Source organism: Camelina sativa, chromosome 19, assembly GCF_000633955.1.
Source record: "Camelina sativa cultivar DH55 chromosome 19, Cs, whole genome shotgun sequence".
Classification (NCBI taxonomy): domain Eukaryota; kingdom Viridiplantae; phylum Streptophyta; class Magnoliopsida; order Brassicales; family Brassicaceae; genus Camelina; species Camelina sativa.
Genome location: NC_025703.1, coordinates 8,049,714 through 8,073,208, shown reverse-complemented (window position 1 = coordinate 8,073,208; position 23,495 = coordinate 8,049,714). Strand labels below are relative to the sequence as shown.

The window sequence follows — 23,495 nt, the reverse complement described above, 5'->3', positions numbered from 1 at the left end:
AATAATAAAACGGATTAAGCCAGTAAGATAATTTTGCCGTGTGTAACCAAAATTATAAAGTCTTTATAATGTAAGCTCGTGCGCCCATTTAGAACGGACTCATATCCCATACTGGGCTGTAACGGGAGTACGGGACAATCCAATATTGGGTTAAACATGGGAGTGCACTCTCCGTCACACCTAAAATGGTTTACAAATGCATTTTTCTTTTTCTTTATGAAGACTGGACAATAATTACTTAATTAGTGTCTTAGCGAAAAACACAAAAATAAAAAAAAATGTTTGAACTTTAAGTAACTAACCCCAAAACAAACCACATTGAAACACACTGACCTAAAACAAAACCGAATTACATTATCGTCGTTTAAGGTGGATTAATTGAATTCTGTCAAAAAAAAAAAAAAAACTGGACTAGTTGAATCGGACTGAACGCAAACCAAATTAAAGGAAAAAAAAAAATACGAAACTCAACCTTAAATGACAAATGATTGTACATCGTGGGAGAACAATTGTAGTTCCGAAAGCTTTTTTTCAGGGCCAAAATATTAAATCGTGACTCTTCTCGTATAGCCATATTGATATGGAGCTTGCTAAATCCACTTTAATAATTATATTTGATTTCTGCTGAGTTGATCATATCGTCTTAAACTCTTGCCAAAAACTATTTTATTTTAATCTTGTTATTACGTCTCACCTAAAAATACTCAGATCGAACTAAGGAAATAGTCTTGTCACGAATAAGAAAGGTACAATATGGTATGGTAAAAAAAAAAAAAAATGTTTGTCAATTGTCACGGTGAACGAAGTTATTGATCAATTTATAGTGGATGAAAATATATACAAGTTTGCAACCGTGGAATTTCTATAACGACTCTAGGAATCTAAAATTAGTATGACTTTGTACCCAAAACCAAATAAATCACACCCAAAAAAGTAGTACAAAGAAAAACGTTAAAAAGGTACATTGTTTCACAAAGTTAACTTCATTTCTCGAGGTAGTAGACAAACCCCGATACTACTACTACTACTACCTTCTTTGATTGGTAACAGAAACTCATCATTAATTCATAAAGTTTCAACTTTTTATTATAGTTTCCAGATTCACATATTCGTTCCTTACCAAGCCACACTTCTCGACACGAGCATAAACCTTAGCTATAATGATGGAAACAGCTTAGTCAAGTCAACGTTCGTCGACCATGCGACCACTTATATCGTTAACTTCTCATGATCTCATTCCATTTGTAAACAAGACTTGATTTTAGAAATAAGTCGAGACATTTCAATGTAGCGTAATATACGCTTTAATACCAAATCAGACGGATTAATTAGTGATTATCTTTCGAAATCCATAAGATCTCTTACCTTAAGAAATAGCAAGTGTCTATTTAAGTTAGCATGTCAAATTACATACTATATATTGTAATAAATAAAAAAGGGATTATGGGTTGAGGAAAGGAAATGTGAATAATTAAGTTAAGTAACAACGGGATTTACAAGAAGGGTATCTCTAAAACCGAGTAAGAACACAATGCTCCATAAAGACAATTTTTTTTTTTTTTATATTACTCAATATACTATACTTAACAAATTGCTCAAGAGGCAGAGAGACATCACCACAACACTTTTGAATCTTTGAAGAAGGTGAGTTTATTTATAGTTTCAATCTGTAAGTAAAAAAAAATATAAATTACTCTGCTCGTCTTCATTGTTTGTCTGCAGATCCGTGTTCCGTAGTGGCTTGATTTTTTTTTTTTTTTTTTTATATTTTGAAAAAAAACCATAACAGTAAAAAAGAACCGATTAATAGAAAATTAGAGAGCGCTCCATCTTTTGTCTCTCCATGACATCATTTTGTCTTGTAATTCAGTTCTTCACGAGGTTGTGTCAGATCCATTTTTATTTTATTTATAAATATTTAACCTTACTTCTTTCTTCCTATCCTTTTCAAAACAATAATTATTCACAGCCCTAAAATCTAGATACTGTTAAAAAAATATTCTGTAAATCCGTATTTACAGTATATCTCTTAACATTTTTTTTTTTCAAAATTTTCTGAGTAAATGATTCCTACTTTTCGTGTTTCAAAAAGGATGATTACAACTGTTGTCAGTTCATTGAAATTGAAATTCAAGGTATTTTGACTATTTTCAAATGAAGTAACTGTTTGTCTTACAATTACATAACTAGAAATATAAACTGTATCCCATCTTTTTCCTTCATAGTAGTAATATTTCTTGAGCAAACAAATCAAAATCTTAAAATATTCTAAAGTTTTATTTTGCTGAATAAAGCAAGTTACCTTAAACCTGACGCTTAGCCTTTTTTTAATATTGTTAATTAGTTTGGAATTATAAAATACGTTACCTTATATTTGAAGCTATAATCGTATAATCAAAAGTTTTTAGCCTTCTTTTACCAAACGGTGCATTTAAAAACAAAAATTCTCCATAGCAAATGTACAGAACTTAGTTTTTATAATCAACTTATTTGTCCTTTGCTCAAGTTTAAATTCAAATAATACTTTATATATAAATGGTTTGATACTTGATATATCTATTTTTCAAGAACCTATCCATCACTCTCTCTCTCTCTCTTTCTTGAAGTTCTTCTTATCTTTTTTTTTTTTTTTTTAACAGTTCTCCTTTCACAAAACATCACATTGTGTCTTCAGTTTCAGTGCCGTAAAATTTGTTTTTCCTCTTCATTTCTTTGGCATACGGGAAAGTTCTTCTAGGTGTTTGTGATTTGTCCGTCACCTTTGAATCTTTTCATCTCTTCAAATCGTTTCAAGAAAACATCTTTGACCGTGTTCTTTTAGTGTTCGAATTGGAAGAACAAAGATGGGTAGAGCTGCGAGATGGTTCAAGGGTATCTTCGGTATGAAGAAGAGCAAAGAGAAAGAGAACCGTGTCTCCGGTGACGGTGGAGGAGAAGCTGGTGGGTCAGACATTCACCGGAAAGTTTTCCAAGCAGACTCAGTCTGGCTCAGAACCTACCTGGCGGAAACAGACAAAGAACAGAGCAAACACGCCATTGCGGTTGCTGCCGCCACAGCAGCAGCAGCAGACGCAGCGGTTGCAGCTGCTCAAGCTGCCGTAGCGGTGGTGAGGTTAACAAGTAACGGAAGAAACGGAGGATATTCCGGCAGGAGTGGAGTTACCGGGACCACAATGGAGCGGTGGGCCGCCGTGAAAATCCAATCAGTCTTCAAGGGTTATTTGGTAAATCCCTATAAACCTCTTTTTCTTTCTTTGACACAAAAAGATGGAATTGTGCCATGTGGGTATCGTTTAGATTCGACAAAACTTAAGAAAGTATGTCTGTACTTTACTTGCTCCTTACACATCTTCGTTAATGTAACAGTACAAAACACACACACACCTTTGCTAATTTCAAGAATTTTTTTTTGTATCTTTTTTTTTTCCAGATTAAACCGCTAATGTGATTTTGATTGATTATTTTTGTCTAAATTGATTTTTAATTTTTAATTTATTTTAGGCGAGAAAAGCGTTACGAGCATTGAAAGGTCTAGTGAAGCTACAAGCTTTGGTGAGAGGATACTTAGTCCGCAAACGCGCCGCCGAAACGCTTCATAGCATGCACGCTCTCATCAGAGCTCAAACTAGCGTTCGTTCTCAACGCATCAACCGCTCTCTCATCAGAGACAACAACAACAATATGTTTCATCCTCGACACTCACTTGTAATAACCGTTGATTTCTTCTAGTCATCTTTGTTTTAACTTAATCTCTATCGTCGAACTCATGCTCTTGAATTGGTTGATTATATAACAGGAGAGGTTAGATGATTCAAGAAGTGAAATCCATAGCAAGAGAATATCAATCTCTGTTGAGAAACAGAGCAACAACAACAATGCGTACGATGAGACCAGTCCCAAGATTGTGGAGATTGACACTTACAAGACGAAATCAAGATCCAAGAGAATGAGTGTGGCTGTATCTGAGTGTGAGGATGATTTCATCTATCAAGGCAAAGATCTCGAATGGAGTTTTCCGGGAGAAAAATGCAAGTATCCTACTGCTCAAAACACTCCAAGATTCTCAAATAACCATCACTACTACACACCACCCTCACCGGCGAAAAGCGTTTGCAGAGACGCTTGTTTTAGGCCGAGTTATCCTGGTATGATGACACCAAGCTATATGGCTAATACGCAGTCGTTTAAGGCTAAGGTGCGTTCGCATAGTGCACCGAGACAACGTCCTGATCGAAAAAGATTGTCACTTGATGAGATTATGGCGGCTAGGAGTAGCGTTAGCGGCTTGAGGATGGTACAACCACAACTGCAAACGCCAACGCAAACGCAAACGCAACCACAGCAACGCTCTCCATGTTCGAATGATCATCAGTTTCTTCAGGACGCTAGATTCTATAATTAGTAAGAAACGTTATTTTCGTCCTTAAAGGAAATATCGTCATAGCTTTTGACTTTTTCATTGAGGACTTTTAATTTTTCTCTTCTTTTTTATTTTATTTTCTCCCTTTTTTTCGGGTTCCTACTTTTGTAAATGTTTAATTTTGGGAATTTTTTTTTAAAAAAACCAGTCATCTACTAGTACATACGATACGACCTCTTCACCATAGCATTGTCCATTAGAGAAGTAAGAAACTACTACATAGAACAAAAAAGTTCATGTACATCGCCAAAAGGTGTAAGGTTATACAGAATAATCTAAGGTAAAATTGAATTTAGTTATTGGTATTGGAGAATTTGAAATTCAAAGATGTGAGTAATCGAGAGAAGATATTATAATTAATAGCTAAATATGATGACGAAATGAGGTTGAAATTTACAATAAATTTGGAATCCATGTAGCGTCAGACAAGTACGACATGACGTTTATCATTATTGTGAATTTTTTCAAACTTTTTTTTTTTTAACGTTTTCTACACTATATGACTATATCTAATACTCCCTCCGTTTCAAAATATAAAATGTTTTAGTGAAAATACGCATATTAAAAAATAGTTACTTTTAAAAAGTTTAACCAATCATAAACAAGTCTGCGTAATATAAAATATAAATTTAATCTAAAAGTTGTATAGAAAGTTGGAAACATCCTATATTATGAAACAAAAATACTTCTCTAAACATTCTATATTAACATTCTATATTATAAAACGGAGGGAGCAGTAATCATTTTTTAAAACCGCCCGTACCACGGGATATGATTGGTTCATGCCGATACGTGTTTACGTCATCATATTCGTTCTTTTGAAACCCAAAACTTAGAATAAAATAACACATCAACGGCTTTTGATAAGCAGTAAAATAATATACCTCGTAATCTGCCAAAAAGATTCCCTCATATAGCCTTTTTGATTAAGAGTTTCTGTAATTAAACAACCTTAATCATAGTTTAGAATGTAGACAGGAGCCAAAAAGAGATACAATTGTATTCATCATCATAATGTTGTTAATACTTTCAAAACATTTTATGATTTTAAGTATTTAGACTTGGTCTATCTTTAATGGCCTATGTTTCCCAACATTCTTAAATTGAAACTGAAGCTGGAAAAAGTTGGTAAACGTATCAATCAATCCACATTATTCACGAACCGAAGAGACAAAAATAAGCAAAGACAATTAGAGATTGGAGACAAAAAACAAATATCTTGTGAGATATCTCCAAAAAAAAAAAAAGAAGGCTTTCTTTATTTTACAGGTCCCAAACTCTACTATCTTCTGATGCAAAAGATCTTATTGCTTCTTTTAGCTTCAATGAAATCTTTTGCTTACAGAGTCATAGCTTGGAACATTCAACACTGTCACCAAACCAAACACGAAGTAAAATTGGATTAAGTTTGTTAAAAAGGATGAAAAGGTGAAATGATATGTTTTGTTCATTACCTTCTCCGAAAGATGCCATCGTCAAAGGCTTTGTTATAACCTTGCTAGTGAAATCTGCAATGTCCTTTAAGGTGAGTTCGTCTACTGTATTCAAGAATTGGTCAACTGGTTTCCTGCAAATGTGTTAGGTAAAAACATAAAACACGGTTAGAGAAATGTCTGGTTATATACTATTAACCAGTATAGAGGTTGGTACGTGTGTAATGTACCTCTCTCCATACGTAAGTATCTGTCTACCTATGTCTTCTGCTGCAATCATCTGCAAGCCAATCACACAAAACAGTTTAAAATTCCATTATAAAGTCTCACACTCATGGCTTAAAAAAGAAGAGGTGGAAAGTCATGAGTGAACCTACCCGAGATTCAAGATTCATCAGAATCGCAGATTTCGTTGCTGCCTTGGCCCGATCAAGATGTTTCTGATCAACTGCCAAAAAACCAAAGTAAATAGTATGGTTTATATATGTAAGTTTCAACAATACAGAGGAAGAAATCTTAAGAAAATATAAAAACCTCGTCCTTCAGCAACATCTTTTATTTCAGCAGCTACTAATTTAATTCCCTCCGACGCAAAGCCAGGACTCTGCAACCCAAAAAAAATTGTAAGCAAACTCACATACCGTAGATACCGTGCTTAAAGCCGATAATAATCAACAACTAACTCACCGTGCAACCATAGATACCAAATAATCCGGTATTGTTAAAGACGCTACTGAATGCGGTGCATGATTGAACCTCCGGATATTCGTTCAAAATGCGAAGATCTGCATCCAGACAATAAGGAAATCATGTTTATCATCATTATGACTAACTAATGAACTTACGATAAAAAAACATTGAGAGTTAAAAACTAGAAGGAGCCGCTTGTAGAAAGAAAACACATCCAGAGAGACTTACAGAGCCAAGAGTGCATTCCCTTACCAGGGCCTCCCGCAGAGAATGAGCCACCTCCTCCCATAAGCATCTAATAAGAATTAGATCTTCCATACATTATATCTTTGCATGTGAAAAGATCAAGTAAAGTATTTGAGTTAGGCACCTGAAGAACAGTTGCAATAATAGCTTCCTTCTCGTTATTCCATCCTGGCACTTCAAAAGCAAGTGCAAAATGTGTAGCCTGAGAATGAGACAATAAGAAGAAAGAAATGAGGAATCATAATCTTTTTTTTTACTCAAAGAAGCCCATTGAAAGGAACACAACATATGTAAATCATATTAGTACCTCTCCACCAGTATGTTTACGGAAATCTCCACCGACATATTGAGACTTTGGCTCCGCTGCTCGAGTTACATTAGGAAGGTCAGAAAGTAATGGCTCAACCACTTTTAGAAGATCTTCATGATCAACTCCACTAGCTGCTAGTACCATTCGTGCAGCAGTGTAATTCTCCTGAAATTTCAATACTAAATGAGAAGGAAGCCACTTACACGAAATAACTAACCAAAAGCTAATAATTCCAGAGAAGAATGCAATTATCTCTTGTGTTAAAGGTCTTACAGAAACAAACTCCTCCAAGACGTCCCCAGTCAATGCAATAGATTCAGGTGCGTACAACGGATTTGCCAGAGCCCCAGAGTAACCAGCAGAATGAACCGCCTCCAAGAGAAATCCCATAGGATTCTTTTCAAATTCTCCAATCTCCACCTTCATTTTACTGAGCTGCCAGAAGAAAAAAAACGACAGGAACGGAACGTCAAAAACAAAGAAGCTTTGCTTTGGTTTTTGTGTGAGATTAATGCAACATGACATTTAATTTATTACCTCTTCATTCACTTCCCAATCCAAGAAAGCAGGGTTCCTCACACTATCAATAAGCACTTCAACCATTTCAGGAACATAGGTTTTGAGAGCATCGATTGTGTAACCCATCTGCTCTCGTGATGCAGAGGCTGAAGTATTACCTCCCATAGCCTCAATCTCCCTTACAAGGCGAAAATGGCTTCTGTTTAATGTACTCTTGAAAGCCATCCTTTCAAGCAAGTGTGTCGCTCCACGGGAATAAGGCGTCTCATAAATCGAACCACAATCAACGTATAAACCAATGGAAGCCGCTGGATTCTAAACAAAATTCACAAACTCAAAATCACTTTGCAATTTTCAATAGTGTCACCAAGAAGTTGATGTTTGGGATTACTAAAAAAGAAGCACACACCGAAGACATCTCAGTGGCGATTTTAAGACCATTGGAAAGAGTAGTGGTCTTAAGTTTTTCAGGGGCAACATGATCAGCGAGTGGTGGTGGAAGTGAGACACCAGCCAAGGGAATGTCCATCGGAGGAAGCGAACTAGAGGAGCCCCCAGTTAGCCAGCTGAAGAAACCTGGTGTCGAAGAAGAACTCGCTGCAACAGCACTAGAACTTGCATAGCGAGAAGCCCGCAAATTGTGGTTAAGAATGCCCTGTAACACACACAAACCCTATGCATTGTTAAACTTTTTGTCTCAGTTGGGACAAATTGATTGCAAGATAGATACTTTCATCCAAAATGTAGTTGAATCTAAAACTAAAGATTGATAATTTAACATTGATAAAAATTAAAACTTTGGAAACAGAGATCATTTAGTAAATCTTAAAAAGCATGAAATCATAAAGATAAAGCTGAATCAAGATCTATAAGAATCTATGAGACCCTTCAAACCAAATCCAAACATACTGAAACATACAAATTGTTCACACACAACTCAAGCGTTTTCCTAAAAAAAAAAAAAAAAAAAACCAAATTTATTGGTAAAAGTTGGAGTAAGATAATGACCTTAAGGGCCTTAGCTCGAGAAGCTGTCGTGCGGTACATGGCGACTGCGAAACCCTAGATCGGTCAGATGAGTACCGGCGTTTGTTGCTGACGACGGGAGAAGACAGAGACAGAAAGAGAGGCCGAGCCAGAGCTTAATAGAGAGGGGAGAGAGAGAAGCCAACGATAAAGGCTTTCTAATTACGTTGACTGGATCTTACTATTATAGGCTCAATGATTCTGGCCCAGATAGTTTATATTAGAAAAGAATTTAAAACCCATGAAACGTAATGGTGTATCTATCTTTAACATTTTTTAATGTCATCATCTTTTATTTTTGTATCTAAACAAATCTCAACTAAATTCTCTACAATCCTTACAACTAAACACAATTATTTCTTTATTTGATAATATTAATTTTCTAAAATATATCTATCTAATTTAAATCAATATGTTAAATTAAAATATAATTCTCCTTTCATTTATATTTAATCTTATATTTAATTATTTTAATTACTATTTAATACATAAAGTTAATAAAATTTTAGATTTTTTTCAGCATATATTGTGATTTGAATTTTTATAAACGGATATATATTAAAAATTATCTTAAGATATTTGTAACCAAACAAGTATATCCACATATAGAGCTCGGAATACATTTTTGGTATACAATATGATGCCATCACTTTTTGCCAACTTCGGGTCGGGTTTTTAACTAAAATTATAACCGATTCAATTATCCGGATCCTCTTTGAGATTGCCGAATATTTTGGACCGGTTTTTAATCCATAGCATACTTATTTACATCCAATTAATGTCAATTAATGCCCATTGTATCTTAAGAAAAATCTAATTTGCATGCCGAATTTTTAGGACCGAGTTTGACAAAAAGAATTGATAACCCAAATTTTGTAATCACATCGTCTTAATCACATCTCTATAATATAACAACTAATTCAAGATGAATACGTCTTAGGAAATATCTAAATTGTGTTTAATATACGATTACATATTTGGTAAGATCTTATTAGCTTTAAATGTACACTATTAATCCAATAATATCAATTGAGAATCATAATAAGAATATGCCAGATCATTCATTCTTAAATTATAACTAACAAATCGTAAAATGTATATTCTCAACTTGCGAATCAAGAGTTTCTACAAAACTCTACCTACAACTGTTAACAGTATATATATAGCTAGTTCAAGATGAATACATATTTGGTATATATATAACTAGTTCAAGATGAAATTATATATATCTGCATTATTGTATCTATATTAGGTTTTACCCTGTGATACACTACAGGTCTATTATTTTGTTGATATGATATTGTAATAGTTTAGAGGTGCTTGTAGTCGATGGTGAATTGACTAAATAAAAATATATATAGATGCAATTCACCATCGACTACAAGCACCTCTAAACTATTACAATATCATATCAACAAAATAATAGACCCGTGGTGTATCACAGGGTAAAACCTAATATAGATACAATAATGGAGATATATATAATTTCATGAGTGGGAGAAAATCATATTTAGAACATGGTTGGATACTCATTAATCATTATCACCGAGTGGGGGCATACGATACACTCTTTTTTTTGTTTACTTCTTTTCATCAGCCAATTAATCCAAGTGGGGCAATGTGTCGTTATGCGATCAGCGATCTGGTCACTATCAGTCCATGGTCATTTCATTTGGCAATGGACTGCTATCCACCAATATTCCGAGTGGCCTTACCTTGTGTGGGAACTAGCTATCTTCAAAATTTTGGATCCTTTTTATTTAGCTTGTAGTGCTTTTTGGTTTTACGTCTAGTTTTAAAGTTTGGTTGTTGTCTTTGTTATTTATCCTCATGTGTAAGTTTATAGGTATGTTTAGTTTTCCTTAAAGGAAGCTTGTAATCTTTTAAGCTTAATATAACAGAGTGTTTGAAGTCAAAAGAAAAATAAAATAAAATAAAACTAATCCAAGTGGGGACATATGTCGAAGTCATCATAGCTTCCACCGTTCAGTATAGTAAAAAACGAGTATTACAATAGTTTTAACCTTTTACATTTTTAGCTTCCGCCGTTCAATACACACGATTGATAAAAAAAGTATGTAAGAACAGAAATAAGCCTAAAGAAATATTGTTCTTATGATTTTGTCCGGTAAATCTTGTTGGAAATCGAATTTTGTTGGCACATTATTTCGAAAACAAAAGTATGATTACCACGCAATATTAGACACAACGCTACGCTCAACTCATTGCAAACATATATACTAACCAACGTTGAAACTTGAGATATATATATATATATATACCCATATAAAATCCTAGACGTCTTTTTTTTTTATTTGTTGACATGATTTGGAGGCAAATTGGCTTTCCTAATGCTTGGATGTGAAGACTTCGGTGACTTACCAAAAAGAACAAAAAATTCCGAAAAATATGATGTAAGTATCTTTCAGATTATAAAATCGATTTAACTTGATTGGTTAAATTTAGACTTTAAAATTAAAACAGAAAAAAAATTAAACATTTTTGACGTCCTTTAAAAGTCCCCTCCCCAATCAATCATTTAACTCTAAAAGTTAAATATTAGGAGCGCACATTTTGATATGTGAACAACGAGTTGTAATAGTTTCGTGGGTTATTGGGGGATTTGAGGCATATAGATGAATCATGTGAGGTTTACTACCATGTGATGAACGGAGCCATGAGCCATGAGCCATGAGCCATTTTCATGTCATGAGGTGCTTTTGTAACTCAAATGCCACGAACTATAGTCTATATCAATCTCTATTACGGAGCCATGACTTATATTTAGGTAAAAAAAAAAAAAGATTCTTTTTTATCAAAGAAAAAAAAAACAGTTATATTTTTGTCATGCAAAATACCATATGTTCACTGTTCAGTGTTGTTTGGTGAACATTTCTAACTAATCAAAACATTCATCCCTCGTGAAGCACGAGTTGGTTAAACTATGAAGCTTTTCCGAAAAAAAGAAAGTAGTTAACAATGGTGAATTAATGAATATATAAAAAAAGCAAATAAAATTAATGTTCATATTCAAGAGTGTTTATATACACAACAAAATCCCAAACATTAATATCTTCATCTCCATTTCTCACATCCAAAGGTTATATTTCTCTCTTCATTTTTACTCCTTTTTTTTTTTTTTCACTATTTTTACTAGTTAGGAAAATATAAAATATGAATTTATGAGAACATAATAATATTGTTTAAAGAGATGGTTCTAGTGGAAGCTAAAGTTTATAGTCCTGATCCACTTAGATTAGTTTCATCATCATGAACGTGCTTGGATTAGTATATGTTCATGGCTCTTCTGCTATGGTATTACGTTTACAGTTTCTTAAATGGTTCCGAAAACTATAGGTTAAGAAGAAAAAAATGGCGACAAAATTGGAAGCGCAAGGTGGTCGTGGTCGTGGAGGAAAAGAATGGGACGATGGTGGTGCTTACGAAAACGTCAAGAAAGTGTATGTTGGTCAAGGTGATTCTGGTGTGGTTTACGTCAAGTTTGATTACGAGAAAGACGGCAAAATCGTATCACGCGAACATGGGAAGGTGACACTACTTGGAACAGAGGAGGTAGAAAACATTTCTTTTTCTTTCTTGTTGTTATTAGAGAGTATCTTTGTGATCACTAACTGAGCATATATTTGTGTTTCCTTTGCTAGTTTGTGCTTGATCCAGAAGATTACATCACATAAGTGAAATTTTACTACGAGAAGCTCTTTGGATCACCGGTAGAGATCGTCACGGCTCTAATCTTTAAGACATTCAAAGGCAAAATTTCTCAGCCTTTTGGATTAGTCTCTGGACAAGAAGCTGAGCTAGGAGGTGGCAAAATCGTTGGATTCCATGGAAGTTCAAGCCATTTGATCCATTCCTTAGGAGCTTATATAATTCCATCAACCACTCCGGTGACTCCGGCGGTATCAGGTGCTCCAACCAAATTGGAAGCTCTAGGTGGCCGTGGAGGAGATGTATGGGACGATGGTGGTGCTTACGACAATGTAAAGAAAGTTTATGTCGGACAAGGTGACTCTGGTGTGGTTTATGTCAAGTTTGATTACGAGAAAGATGGTAAGATTGTATCATTTGAACATGGGAAGAAGACACTACTTGGAACAGAGGAGGTACATAATGCTTTGTGTTCTTGATATTGCACAAAATTGTTTTGTTTTTTTTTCAAACTATGTTGATGGGGTTTGCAGTTTGAGATTGATCCGGAAGACTACATTACATCTGTGAAAGTTTACTACGAGAAACTTTTCGGGTCACCAACAGAGATCATCACAGCTCTTGTATTCAAGACGTTCAAGGGCAAAACTTCTCAGCCGTTTGGACTAACCTCTGGAGAAGAAGCTGAGCTAGGAGGCGGCAAGATCGTTGGATTCCATGGAAGTTCGAGCAATCTGATCCATTCTTTAGGAGTTTATATTGTTCCTTCGTCCACACCATTGACTCCATCTTCCAATACTGTTCCAGCACAAGGCGGAAATGGTGGAGTTGCTTGAGATGATGGTGTTCACGACGGTGTCGAGAAGATATATGTTGGACAAGGTGACTCTTGTGTGACTTATTTCAAGGCTGACTATCAAAAGACATCAAAGCTTTTCCTTGGAAGTGATCACGGGAAGAAGTCATTGCTTGGGGGCAGAGGAGGTTCTTTTCATTTTTTGATTTCATCTTCAAATCTTGTCTTTCTTTAAAAATATATTTTAAAACCTAGCTAAAGTCTTGAATTTTGAATTTGGTTGCACAATGTGCAGTTTTTGCTAGGACCAGATGAATACATCACAGCTGTGTCGGGATACTATGACAAGATCTATGGTGTAGAAGCGCCGGTCATCATCTCGCTTAAGTTCAAGACAAACAAGAGAACATCTTTCCCGTACGGACTCGAGGGAGGAACTGAATTCGTGCTGGAGAAGAAAGACCACAAGATCGTTGGGTTCTACGGACAAACTGGTGACTATCTTTACAACCTTGGAGTCAATATTGCACCCATAGCTAACTGATGTGGAACCAATCTAATATCCCGGGAGTACTAATAAGGTCATGTTGTGAGTTTATGGAGTTTGTGTTGTCTGATGTTGTATTTTGGGTTTAATGTTAGTGTTGCTTCGATTCTAATCTAAATAAAAGAGCTTTCTTCATTGTAGTGTTAAAACCCTTTCGTTTCTATAAAGTGCTACATATATAAAATTCAGGGAACTAGGGTAATACTTCGAACAAACTTCTTTTATTTAATTGGATCACAAAAATCCATCAAAGGCAGAACAAACAACACAGACAAGACTTAGCTTGAAACATCTGAAGTAGTAAACCAACAAGAAACAAGTAAAGTAGAATCAGCTTATTCAAAGTTTATAAATTAACCATCATCAAAAGATATTTAAGATTTCCATGATGATTAGTTGGTGATTGGCAGGACATGGGCGCCAAATTGGTGAAGCAGATCACCGGCTCTTCCATGGAAGCCAACGATCTTGTGGCCTTCCTCTTTGAGTACAAAGGGTGTGCCAGCTTCAAGTCCAAAGGGAATAGAGGGTTGCTTATTAGTCTTGAACCTAAGCATAGTTATAACTGGACTTTCACTCCCAAAGATTACATAGTAGGTGCCTTCAACTGCCGTAATGTATTCACTTGGATAGTCAAGCTCCAACTGCACTTAAAGGAACACAAAACGTAACAAAATTGAAACTTGTTAAGATGAAAAAACAACAAAACCTATACGGTTAAAAGATAAAAAAAAGCAGAAACTGATTAAGTGTACCTCTTCAAATCCAAGCAATGTGGTTTTCCCACGTTCTTTTCCTACTACAACTTCAGATCCTTTCTCATACACAAACTGAACAACTCCTATACCATCTTGAGCTTGTCCTACAGACACTTTTCTCACACCGTCGAAAACACCATCATCCCATAGAGTTCCTCCCTCACTACCAAATGCTTCTAGCTTTTTGGATGGTGTTGCAGGAGTCAAAGGGATGATGCCTAATGGAGCTAAATAGACTCCAATAGCATTGATAGCGTCACCAGCCCGTCCATGGAACCCAGAAATCTTGAAACCTACCTGCTTGAATTCAAAATGTGTGCTACCTTCAAGCCCAAACGGTCCATATGTTTTGTTTTTGGTAGTCTTGAAGATAAGCATTGTCACGAAAGCACTATCAGCCCCGAAGATTTTGTCGTAGGTTCCTTCCATGGATGTTATGTATTCACCTGTTTCAAGCTCAAACTGCACAGACGAAAATGTATCATGAATACTGAAACTTGTTGAAAAGGCAAAAAACCAATATAAATATGTTTTGTGTACCTCTTCGAATCCAAGCATTGTGCTTTTCCCATGTTCAATTCCAATGACGACCACAGAACCATTAATGTATTCAAACTTGACAGCTGCTACACCATCTTGGCCTTGTCCTACGTAAACCTTTTTAACATCGTCGTGATGACCATCGTCCCATACAGCTCCAGTCTCACCACCCTTTGCTTCCAGCTTCTTCACAGGGGGTGGAATGGTTGGTACGGGAGCATAGTGAACATCGATGGAGTTGAGAACATTGCCACTGGTGCCAAGGAAACCAGCGATCTGTTTACCGGTTGCCTCCGGAGCAGAAATCTGGAAACCGGATTTGTTACCGTAAGGTCCAAGAGTTCTCTTGTTTGTCGTGAAAGTCAACGCCGTTATAACCTCTTGCGTACCAATCGTTTTGCCGTAAGCGGAAAGGGCCGTTATGTACTCGTCCGAATCCAAAATGAACTGAGTGATTTTATATATATGAAATTAAACGTTAATCTTATGTTTACATAAATTAATGATTAAGACTTTTTTTTTTGGGACTAACCTCGGCAGATTTGGGACCAACGGAGCCGCGAAGCTGGGATTGAAGAGCGGTGGTTCCATCGTACGTGACCTGGATTGAGTAAATGATGTCATCGAACGTAAGCTGCACTTTCTTCACTTTTGCGTGCGATCCATCGTCCCAAGACATCGTACTTGGCTTCTGTTATGGATATTGTATAACCGAAATTAATAAACACGTACTATGTGTTTTAAAGTCGGTCAATACCGATTCGGCTTGTTGTAGGTCAACTATCTTTGTATTGTGCGATCGACAGTCAAATTGATTATATGAAACAATCGAGATAGGAAAAGATCAGTTGAATATTGATTGATAGAATTTTCAGAAAACAGATAGGTAATAACATACATAGTATATGAAAGAGAGAGAGATAGACCTGTTTGTAGAGACTATGACTGTGATGAAGAAGATGAAGAGATTAGGTGTGTGAAGAAGAGAGGCTGCTGGATCTATATATATATATATATATATATGGAGCTTAGTTATTATTTTATTTTTAAGATATCATAACATTTGCGTACCACATGGCCAATATAAAATTATTATTTTTTTTTTGAAACTTAAAATTAATAATGTTGGTCCATAAGTTTGTAATTATCGCTCGTATTCTCACCAAATATGTGATACTGTAGTTTTCTTGTAACTTTTCTACCAATGAAAAATGTAATATATTGACGAATTCGGTATATTATAAAGTGTTCAAAAAAGCGCTAGGTGTTAATTAGACAGTGATCTAACGCCTAGCACCTAGAACGCTTAATTAGAATTTAGGCAATTTTACACTATAAACTATTATATATATGATATTATATACATAATTATCTAAAAATATGTATAAAAATAATAAAAATATTAAATCAAAAACAAATTTAGATAAAATATTATTTCAGTTCATTTTAAATAACCTATTAAACATTTATAATTATATGTTTATAGAAATAAACCTTATAAATTTTAAATTTGTGGAATTAAAATTTGAAAAATACACTAAAATGATGATACTATAATTTTAAACGGTCAAAGCGGTTGTCTAGGAGGTGCTATAGCGCCTAGCGCCTAGACGGGGCGGAGGCGGACGCCTAAAACGCTTTTTCGAACACTGATTATAATTAGCTTGAACAAACAAAGCTCGTTTGTCTAAAAGACAACTTGCCAAAAATGTAATAGATTGAGAAAAAGGGAACTATCAAAGTTGCAAAGGGTGTGTCGTAGACAATAATAATACATTTTTAACCCAATTTTCGATGTTTTTATAGGTTTATAACATATAATTCTCTATTAAATAATATATCATGATATGTTTTTTTTATATAATAATTTTTTTCTATATAACTTATTTATTTTTGTGTATATACTTCTTTCTTTCTTGTTTTTTTCTTTGATAAAAGGTCTTCTTTGTAAATTGTACATGTACTTCTTGTAACAAATGATTAGCAAAATATGAAATAAACCATATCAAAAATATTCCTAATATTGAGAGAGCGAGAACATGAGTTGTGAAGAGGGTGACACGATGGAATTGAATTTCAGTGATCTATCATTTCCTTAATTATTTCATAAATTGATCGTGCATTGCATGGCTACATAAAAATATAAAGTTCGTTGTCACATGTTAAATTATTTCCAATCGATTCTTATCGTACATTGTAATCTACTACTATTATATATATATTCTAATTTTATACAATCATTTGAGCAACTTGAGTTTCAGTTTTAAATTCAATACTTTCTGAAGCTTCCTCATTTTGCACAGTCGTTAACTTGGTGGACTTCGGAAGCTTAATGCTGTATTTGATCGAATATGATATTTTAACGTATAACTTTTTTTTACTGATTCGATTTTCGAGTATGGAGAATCGGAGATTGAAACGTTGTTATTCGGTAAGTAAATGGTAGGTCGATGTTTTCTTAAAAGAAATCAAGGAAATTAACGAACAATTCAAGTGTTCTAAATCTAATGTATATCAAATAATAGTCTTAATTTTTAGATTAACACATCTAATTGGATAAAACACTCCAAAACGACTTCTTAATTAGTCTTCCAGATAACCCTATATACAAACTTTTTTTTTTTGGACAAAACCCGATATACAAATAAGGCAATGTTTTTAAACCCGACCCGAGAAGGAAACCGGAAAGCCTTCCGAGTCACCGGGTCACTGGATCGATCCGATCCGACCGCGAGTCAAAAGTTTACTGAATTTCAATACATATTATTCTTATATATGTATATTTTGGTTTTATTAATCTTTTTTGACATTAGTTTTATTTTAAAACATTATTATAAATTTCTATACATAATTATGTAAAATCCAAACGAAAATAAAGATTGGTGTTTACAGGAAAAAAAAAAAAAAAAGTGAGATTGGAAGGTGAAAAGAAAATCACAATAGAAGTACAAGAATAAACAATTTTCAGTTTAAAAATATATGTTGTCCCACATCGAAAGATGGAGGAAAGAGTACAATTGCTTTACTATATTAGTTGGTACCTGCATCACTATCTTTAAACACGTGTAAGTTAAAATTTTAGTGCTTGGAATTAACCCAAACCGCCGGTTAGCCGGTTTTAGCTGGGTTTTTCCGGTTATGTGTGGGTTTTTAAATGCTTGGGTTTTTAGTATAACCCAAACCGCCCGTTAGCCGGTTTTAGCTGGGTTTTTCCGGTTATATGTGGGTTTGACACCTTCTGGTTCATGGTTAAATCGGCTGGTTCGGTCCGGGTTTCAAAACATTGAAACAAGGTATAAAATATAGGAAAAAAGATGGCTAGCTACATCAAGTATAAGTGAATACATAGTCACACATACTAAATATACTATTGTATATTCAACTACATCAAGTATATGTATTACATGGTCATATGTATGAATTATATGACGTTATGTGTTCAACATTATAGATATACAATCTGGTACACTGATTGATTAATTCCGGTGAAGACCGGTGTTGACTCTGGCGTTGACCAAAAAAAAATTCTAAAATTAAAAATAAAAACTAAAAAATTACTATATTTAATCATTTATGGTTTTTATTAATTAAAAAATATTATTTTTAATATCTAAATATTTTTTATATATTTTTAATGTATTCATTCTTTGAGGATTTTCAAAAATACCTCTTTTCATATGTCATTTTTCAAAAATAACCTTTTATGTTATCTATTTTCAAAAAAAACTCATTTTCTATATATAAAATAACTAAATTCTAAGCTTTAAACTCCAAATACTAAATCCTAACTCCTCAAAACTATATCATAAATGTAAAATAGAGAATCCAAAACTTAAAAAAATTCTAAAAATTAAATTAACATTCTTATACTTAGTTAATTTTCAATTTTAAAGCTAAACTAATAGTTAAATAAAAATCACTGATAATTATTTTCAAGATATAATATAAAGGCATTTGCAAAAATACTCTTATTCTATACCCTTTTGCAAACATACCCTTAAATCAAATATATTGTTTTGCTAAAATGAATTTTTTGTATCTTTATCTTTTATATATTAAAAGTAAATATTGTAAATTTTGTTGTTGTTGTTTATATGTTATTTTGAGTATGTAAATTTTAAAGTAAAGAGTATCTAAAATTTTGTATAACATTTACCATGCAAAATTTAGAGTAAAGAGTCATATACTCAATCTTTTGCATATTGTTTTCTAATCAAAGTAGTTGAATTTGATTTTATTGATTTTGTAGTATTTAAATAATCTGATTATCAGATATATATATATATATATATATATATATCTTAAAAAAATTATAAATGAATAATTATAAATGAATTTTTCTATCTTGAAAATAATTATAAATGATTTTTATTTAACTATTTACTTGAGCTTGAAAAATAAAAAGTAACTAATTATAAGAATGAATATATTAGAGATATATAAAAAATATTTGGATATTGAATTGAATATGTCTTTTAATCATGAAAAACCATAATTGATTTAGTATAATTTTTTTTTTTCAGTGTTGGTCAACGCTGGAATCAACGTCGGTCTTTGCTGGAATCAGTCAATCAGTATACTAGATTATATGTTTATGGTGCTGACTGCATAACGTCATTGATACATGTGGTCATGTAATATATATAGTTCGTGTAGTTGGTTATACAATAATATATTTGGGATGTTAACCATTCTTTGATACTTCATATAGGTAGACATTTTTTTTCTTAAAATATACATTAAAAAATGCGACTCGTGGGTCTCGTGGCCTTTATTTATATTGGGTTGACAAGAATTTTTTGACGCTTAAAAAATACATTATGACACTTTGAGCACGTCTAGTATAACTAATCTCGTGGGACGTCTATGGATCAGGTCTCCTTACGCGTCTGATCCGAATAATATGGTAAACTCGATTAGAAAATGGAAAACCCCAAAATTAATATTGTAAACTCAATTAAACATGGGAAAATCCTAGATTAATATTACATGGGCCGGCTTGTATACCTACAGGCCAAATCACTATAAGTTGGATGGAGTCTATCCCATGCCACTGGATTCATTCCATGATGCCAACTTTCTAAATATCTTATACTTATTTCACACACAAAAGAAAAGTGAAAGAATCGTAAACAATTCTTAAAAAAATGCTGAAAAATTAAACAAGCATAACCAATAAATAGTTCAAACATATGTTATCTAGTGATAATTGAACATGAAATAAGGCTTAACTTGTTATTTATGGGTTTGACTCCTAATAACAACAACGTCACATGCGCATATGAGAAACCGGATTTAGACTGTACTATGTCTTTCTGGTTGGTTGGGTTGTTAGTCGAAGAACTCAGGTACTTTGGTAACGCAAAGTTCATGCATGTCTAATAGTTATTGCACCAATTCAATGCCGACCAGATGACCTAAAATTTCCAAGAAAGTCAAAGCAAAATTTAACACCAAACGTACACATCAATAATGTTCAACGATATTGCATTATATAATAGTGCGGTTTTTTTGCAAAATGCTATCAAAGATGATATTCGAGGTTTGATAACATATTAGAAAAGCGAAAGTCTAATAATAACAAAGCGTAAAACTAAAATCACTTTGAACCGTCAACACTTACCAACACTTAGTATGTGTCTAATCAGCTAATCAGCTACCTTTATTAAAATCGATAACATATCAAATTGTGGCATGACCAATATCACAAATTCAAGAAAATGCGTGAAAACATTTAAACACAGACAAACAGAACCATTATGGGTATATCAACTTATTCAAGAGACCATAACAAATTCAATGGAATCGAAAGAGAAAGATGTCATGTGATCAGTTGGTGATCGGCATAACATGGACTCCAAACTGATGAAGCAACTCGCTGGCTTTTCCATGGAACCCGACGATCTTGTGGCCTTCCTCTTTGAGTGCGAAGGCTGTGCCAGCTTCAAGTCCAAAGGGAGAAGACGTTTTCCTATTAGTCTTGAACTTAAGCATAGTTATGACTACGTCTTCACTCCCAAAGATTTTATCGTATGTGCCTTCAACTGCGGTGATGTATTCACTTGGATAATCAAGCTCAAACTGCAATCCAAAGAACCCAAATAATATAAACCAATATGATCATCGCTAATTGTTTTTCTTTTATTGTTAAATATAGAATATATTTTGATATAAAATAAAATCTAATTAGTACCTCCTCGAATCCAAGTAAGGTACTCTTTCCATGACCTCCGACAATATCCTGAGCGTCTTTGTCGTACACGAACTTAACGACATATACACCATCTTGGGCTTGTCCTACGTACACTTTCTTAACACCATCGTAAGCTCCATCGTCCCATGCAGTTCCTTTATCACCACCAATTGCCAATAGTTTCTTGGGAGGAGGCGTCAAAGGAGTCGAAGGAGTTGTGGTTGTAGCAAAATATGCTCCAAGAGCATGTAGAGCTTCACCAGCACGTCCATGGAACCCAACAAGTTTTCCACCATTTTTGTCCTTGAGTAAAAACTTCTTTTCGGTTTCCAACCCATAGGGTGGAGAGGTTTTACCCTTGAATGTATAGAAGGTAAGAGATGTGATGATGTCAGAGTCTTGGCCATATACTTTGTCGTGGGTCACCTGCACTGCTACGATGTAGTCGTCTTCATCAACCTCAAACTACGTACAACAATACAAAGATACCTCTTGTTAGTAGAGACGTTAATTGGTTCTCATTTTCCAAAGCTTAAAAACTTGATCAGACCCAAATTTTAACTAGGTTGGTCACTTGGTCCGCAAGCTTTTAGCTAGCCCACCATAACGTTCGTACTACTAAGTGTTAAGTAGTTTGAAGAATTAATAATGCAAAGTTAAGAAAACTATATATTGACGAGTGGAAGCAAATATGATACATACCGTTTCGAATCCAAGAAGCGTTTTCTTGCCATGTTCACCTCCTTCAACCTCCTGAGAACCCTTCTTGTACACGATATTGATAGACGACACACCATCTTGTCCTTGCCCTACATGCACCTTTCTAACGCCATCGAGTACACCATCATCCCATGAGGCTCCTCCGATACCTCCCCCTGCTTCTTGCTTAATAGGAGGGGTCAAAGGAGTATTGGAAGTTAATAATGGAGCAAAGTAAGCTCCTAGAGAGTGGACATAATCTCCGGCAAACCCATGAAAGCCAATGATCTTCTTGTCTTGAACTTGGAGACTAAATGGAGTACCATCTTCGTATCCAATGACATCAGAAGTCTTCTTGTTGGATTTGAACTTAAGCCCTTGAATGAGACCTTCAGGGTTATACCAACCTTCTACCGAAACTAGATGCTACTCTGGATGGTTAATCACAAACTGTAGATGTCATGATCAAAATATCAATAATTCAAAAAGAAACTTTCGATATATATACTAATAAGAGAAGAAGACCAATGGACAAGGAAGAAGTATAAGAACCGGGTCAGCTGCGATACTACGGCCCTTGACACCGCGAAGAGGGGCTTCTTCAGTTTTTCCGCTCTTAACATAGTCGAACTTAACATATTGAATGCCGTTCCCGCCTGCTGCACCCTGAATCTTGGTCACAACATCGTGTTCCGGTCCATCATCCCATTGGTTGCCTCCTTTTCCTCCTTTTACTTCAACTTTTTGAGCCATCTTTAGGAATATTACCTGTAATTACGAACACGATTAGTTTTTTATAACCAAACTCTACAAAACTATTAAAAAGAGAGGAGAGTGAGATTTTACTTGAACAAAGAGAGGGAGTGGGTTAGTGATACATCATTACGAAGAAATACATGTGTATTTATTGATCTCATTGAGTATGGGCCAGTATTATTTCATAGCTAGGAGTAGGAGTTGATATATTTTATTATATCATCTCGTGATCCACGAGTCTTAAAAAAAATTATATTGTTGTGAGTATGAAGCAAATGAGTTGAATTTGAGTGGTTGATATTAATGATCTGATAGTATTACGTACATAAATCTAACCAAAAATCTACATAATTTTCTGAGCAATGATCGGATACAAATTTTTTTACTAATTCCAATTTGATAATGAGTTTAGTTGTTTCAAATATATATAATTCATTCATGAAGATCAATGAAAATAATTCTTATAGTTGAGATCGGTTGAATATATTTGAGAAAAGATCATATTTTTCTAAAATCTAAGTGTAGACAGCGTCAAAAATACAATAGTGTATATAATAAAATATAATAATAAGAATAATACTAAATCATTTCATCTAAATCATTTGATGCCTTTGCTGAGTATATAGGTTTTTGTCCTTATGTTCAAGTCATACAAATTGAATCAAACCACCTTTATTAAAGTCAATCACATATAACATCAAGGACATAACAACTTCACAGAAGAGACCATGCTTGAAAACACTTATTATAACATAAACAAACATAACAAGAAAAAGTAGAAAACCCAATCAAGATATCACAAGTGACAAATTTGGTGGGATTTAATGTGATGATCAGTTTGTGATTGGAAGGACATGGACTCCAAACTGATGAAGCAAATCATTGACTTTTCC

General features: G+C 34.2%; 4 protein-coding genes and 1 pseudogene across 5 annotated transcripts; 2 read left to right on the top strand and 3 right to left on the bottom strand.

Annotated features, from left to right (window-relative positions):
* On the top strand, positions 2,520–4,601 carry LOC104765488 (protein IQ-DOMAIN 14-like). The gene is made up of 3 exons (XM_010489209.2): positions 2,520–3,224; positions 3,502–3,705; positions 3,797–4,601. The coding sequence occupies exons 1-3, from the start codon at positions 2,844–2,846 to the stop codon at positions 4,400–4,402; spliced, it is 1,191 nt and encodes a 396-aa protein (XP_010487511.1). The 5' UTR covers positions 2,520–2,843; the 3' UTR covers positions 4,403–4,601.
* LOC104765487 (probable mitochondrial-processing peptidase subunit alpha-2, chloroplastic/mitochondrial) lies at positions 5,492–8,772 on the bottom strand. Its single transcript, XM_010489207.2, has 13 exons — positions 8,627–8,772; positions 8,028–8,273; positions 7,637–7,933; positions 7,373–7,534; positions 7,097–7,264; positions 6,914–6,991; positions 6,772–6,838; positions 6,541–6,638; positions 6,388–6,457; positions 6,231–6,301; positions 6,084–6,133; positions 5,875–5,987; positions 5,492–5,789 (listed from the first exon to the last, which is right to left on the bottom strand). Exons 1-13 carry the CDS (start codon positions 8,663–8,665, stop codon positions 5,743–5,745), a joined length of 1,506 nt encoding a protein of 501 aa, XP_010487509.1. The 5' UTR covers positions 8,666–8,772; the 3' UTR covers positions 5,492–5,742.
* LOC104765486 lies at positions 11,792–13,791 on the top strand (annotated as a pseudogene).
* On the bottom strand, positions 13,859–15,941 carry LOC104765485 (jacalin-related lectin 33-like). 2 transcript variants are annotated; one of them, XM_010489205.1, is made up of 5 exons: positions 15,881–15,941; positions 15,487–15,738; positions 14,955–15,401; positions 14,412–14,876; positions 13,859–14,300 (listed from the first exon to the last, which is right to left on the bottom strand). In XM_010489205.1, the coding sequence occupies exons 2-5, from the start codon at positions 15,631–15,633 to the stop codon at positions 14,049–14,051; spliced, it is 1,311 nt and encodes a 436-aa protein (XP_010487507.1). In that variant the 5' UTR covers positions 15,634–15,738; positions 15,881–15,941; the 3' UTR covers positions 13,859–14,048. The 2 variants fall into 2 exon arrangements, with proteins under 2 accessions (XP_010487507.1, XP_010487508.1); XM_010489206.1 differs by having other exon boundaries at positions 15,487–15,645; positions 15,881–15,929.
* LOC104745973 (jacalin-related lectin 33) lies at positions 20,588–22,774 on the bottom strand. The gene is given in 5 exon segments (XM_019240645.1): positions 20,588–21,035; positions 21,148–21,612; positions 21,850–22,296; positions 22,399–22,614; positions 22,693–22,774. Coding segments are annotated over 4 exon segments (1,365 nt in total). The 5' UTR covers positions 22,600–22,614; positions 22,693–22,774; the 3' UTR covers positions 20,588–20,783.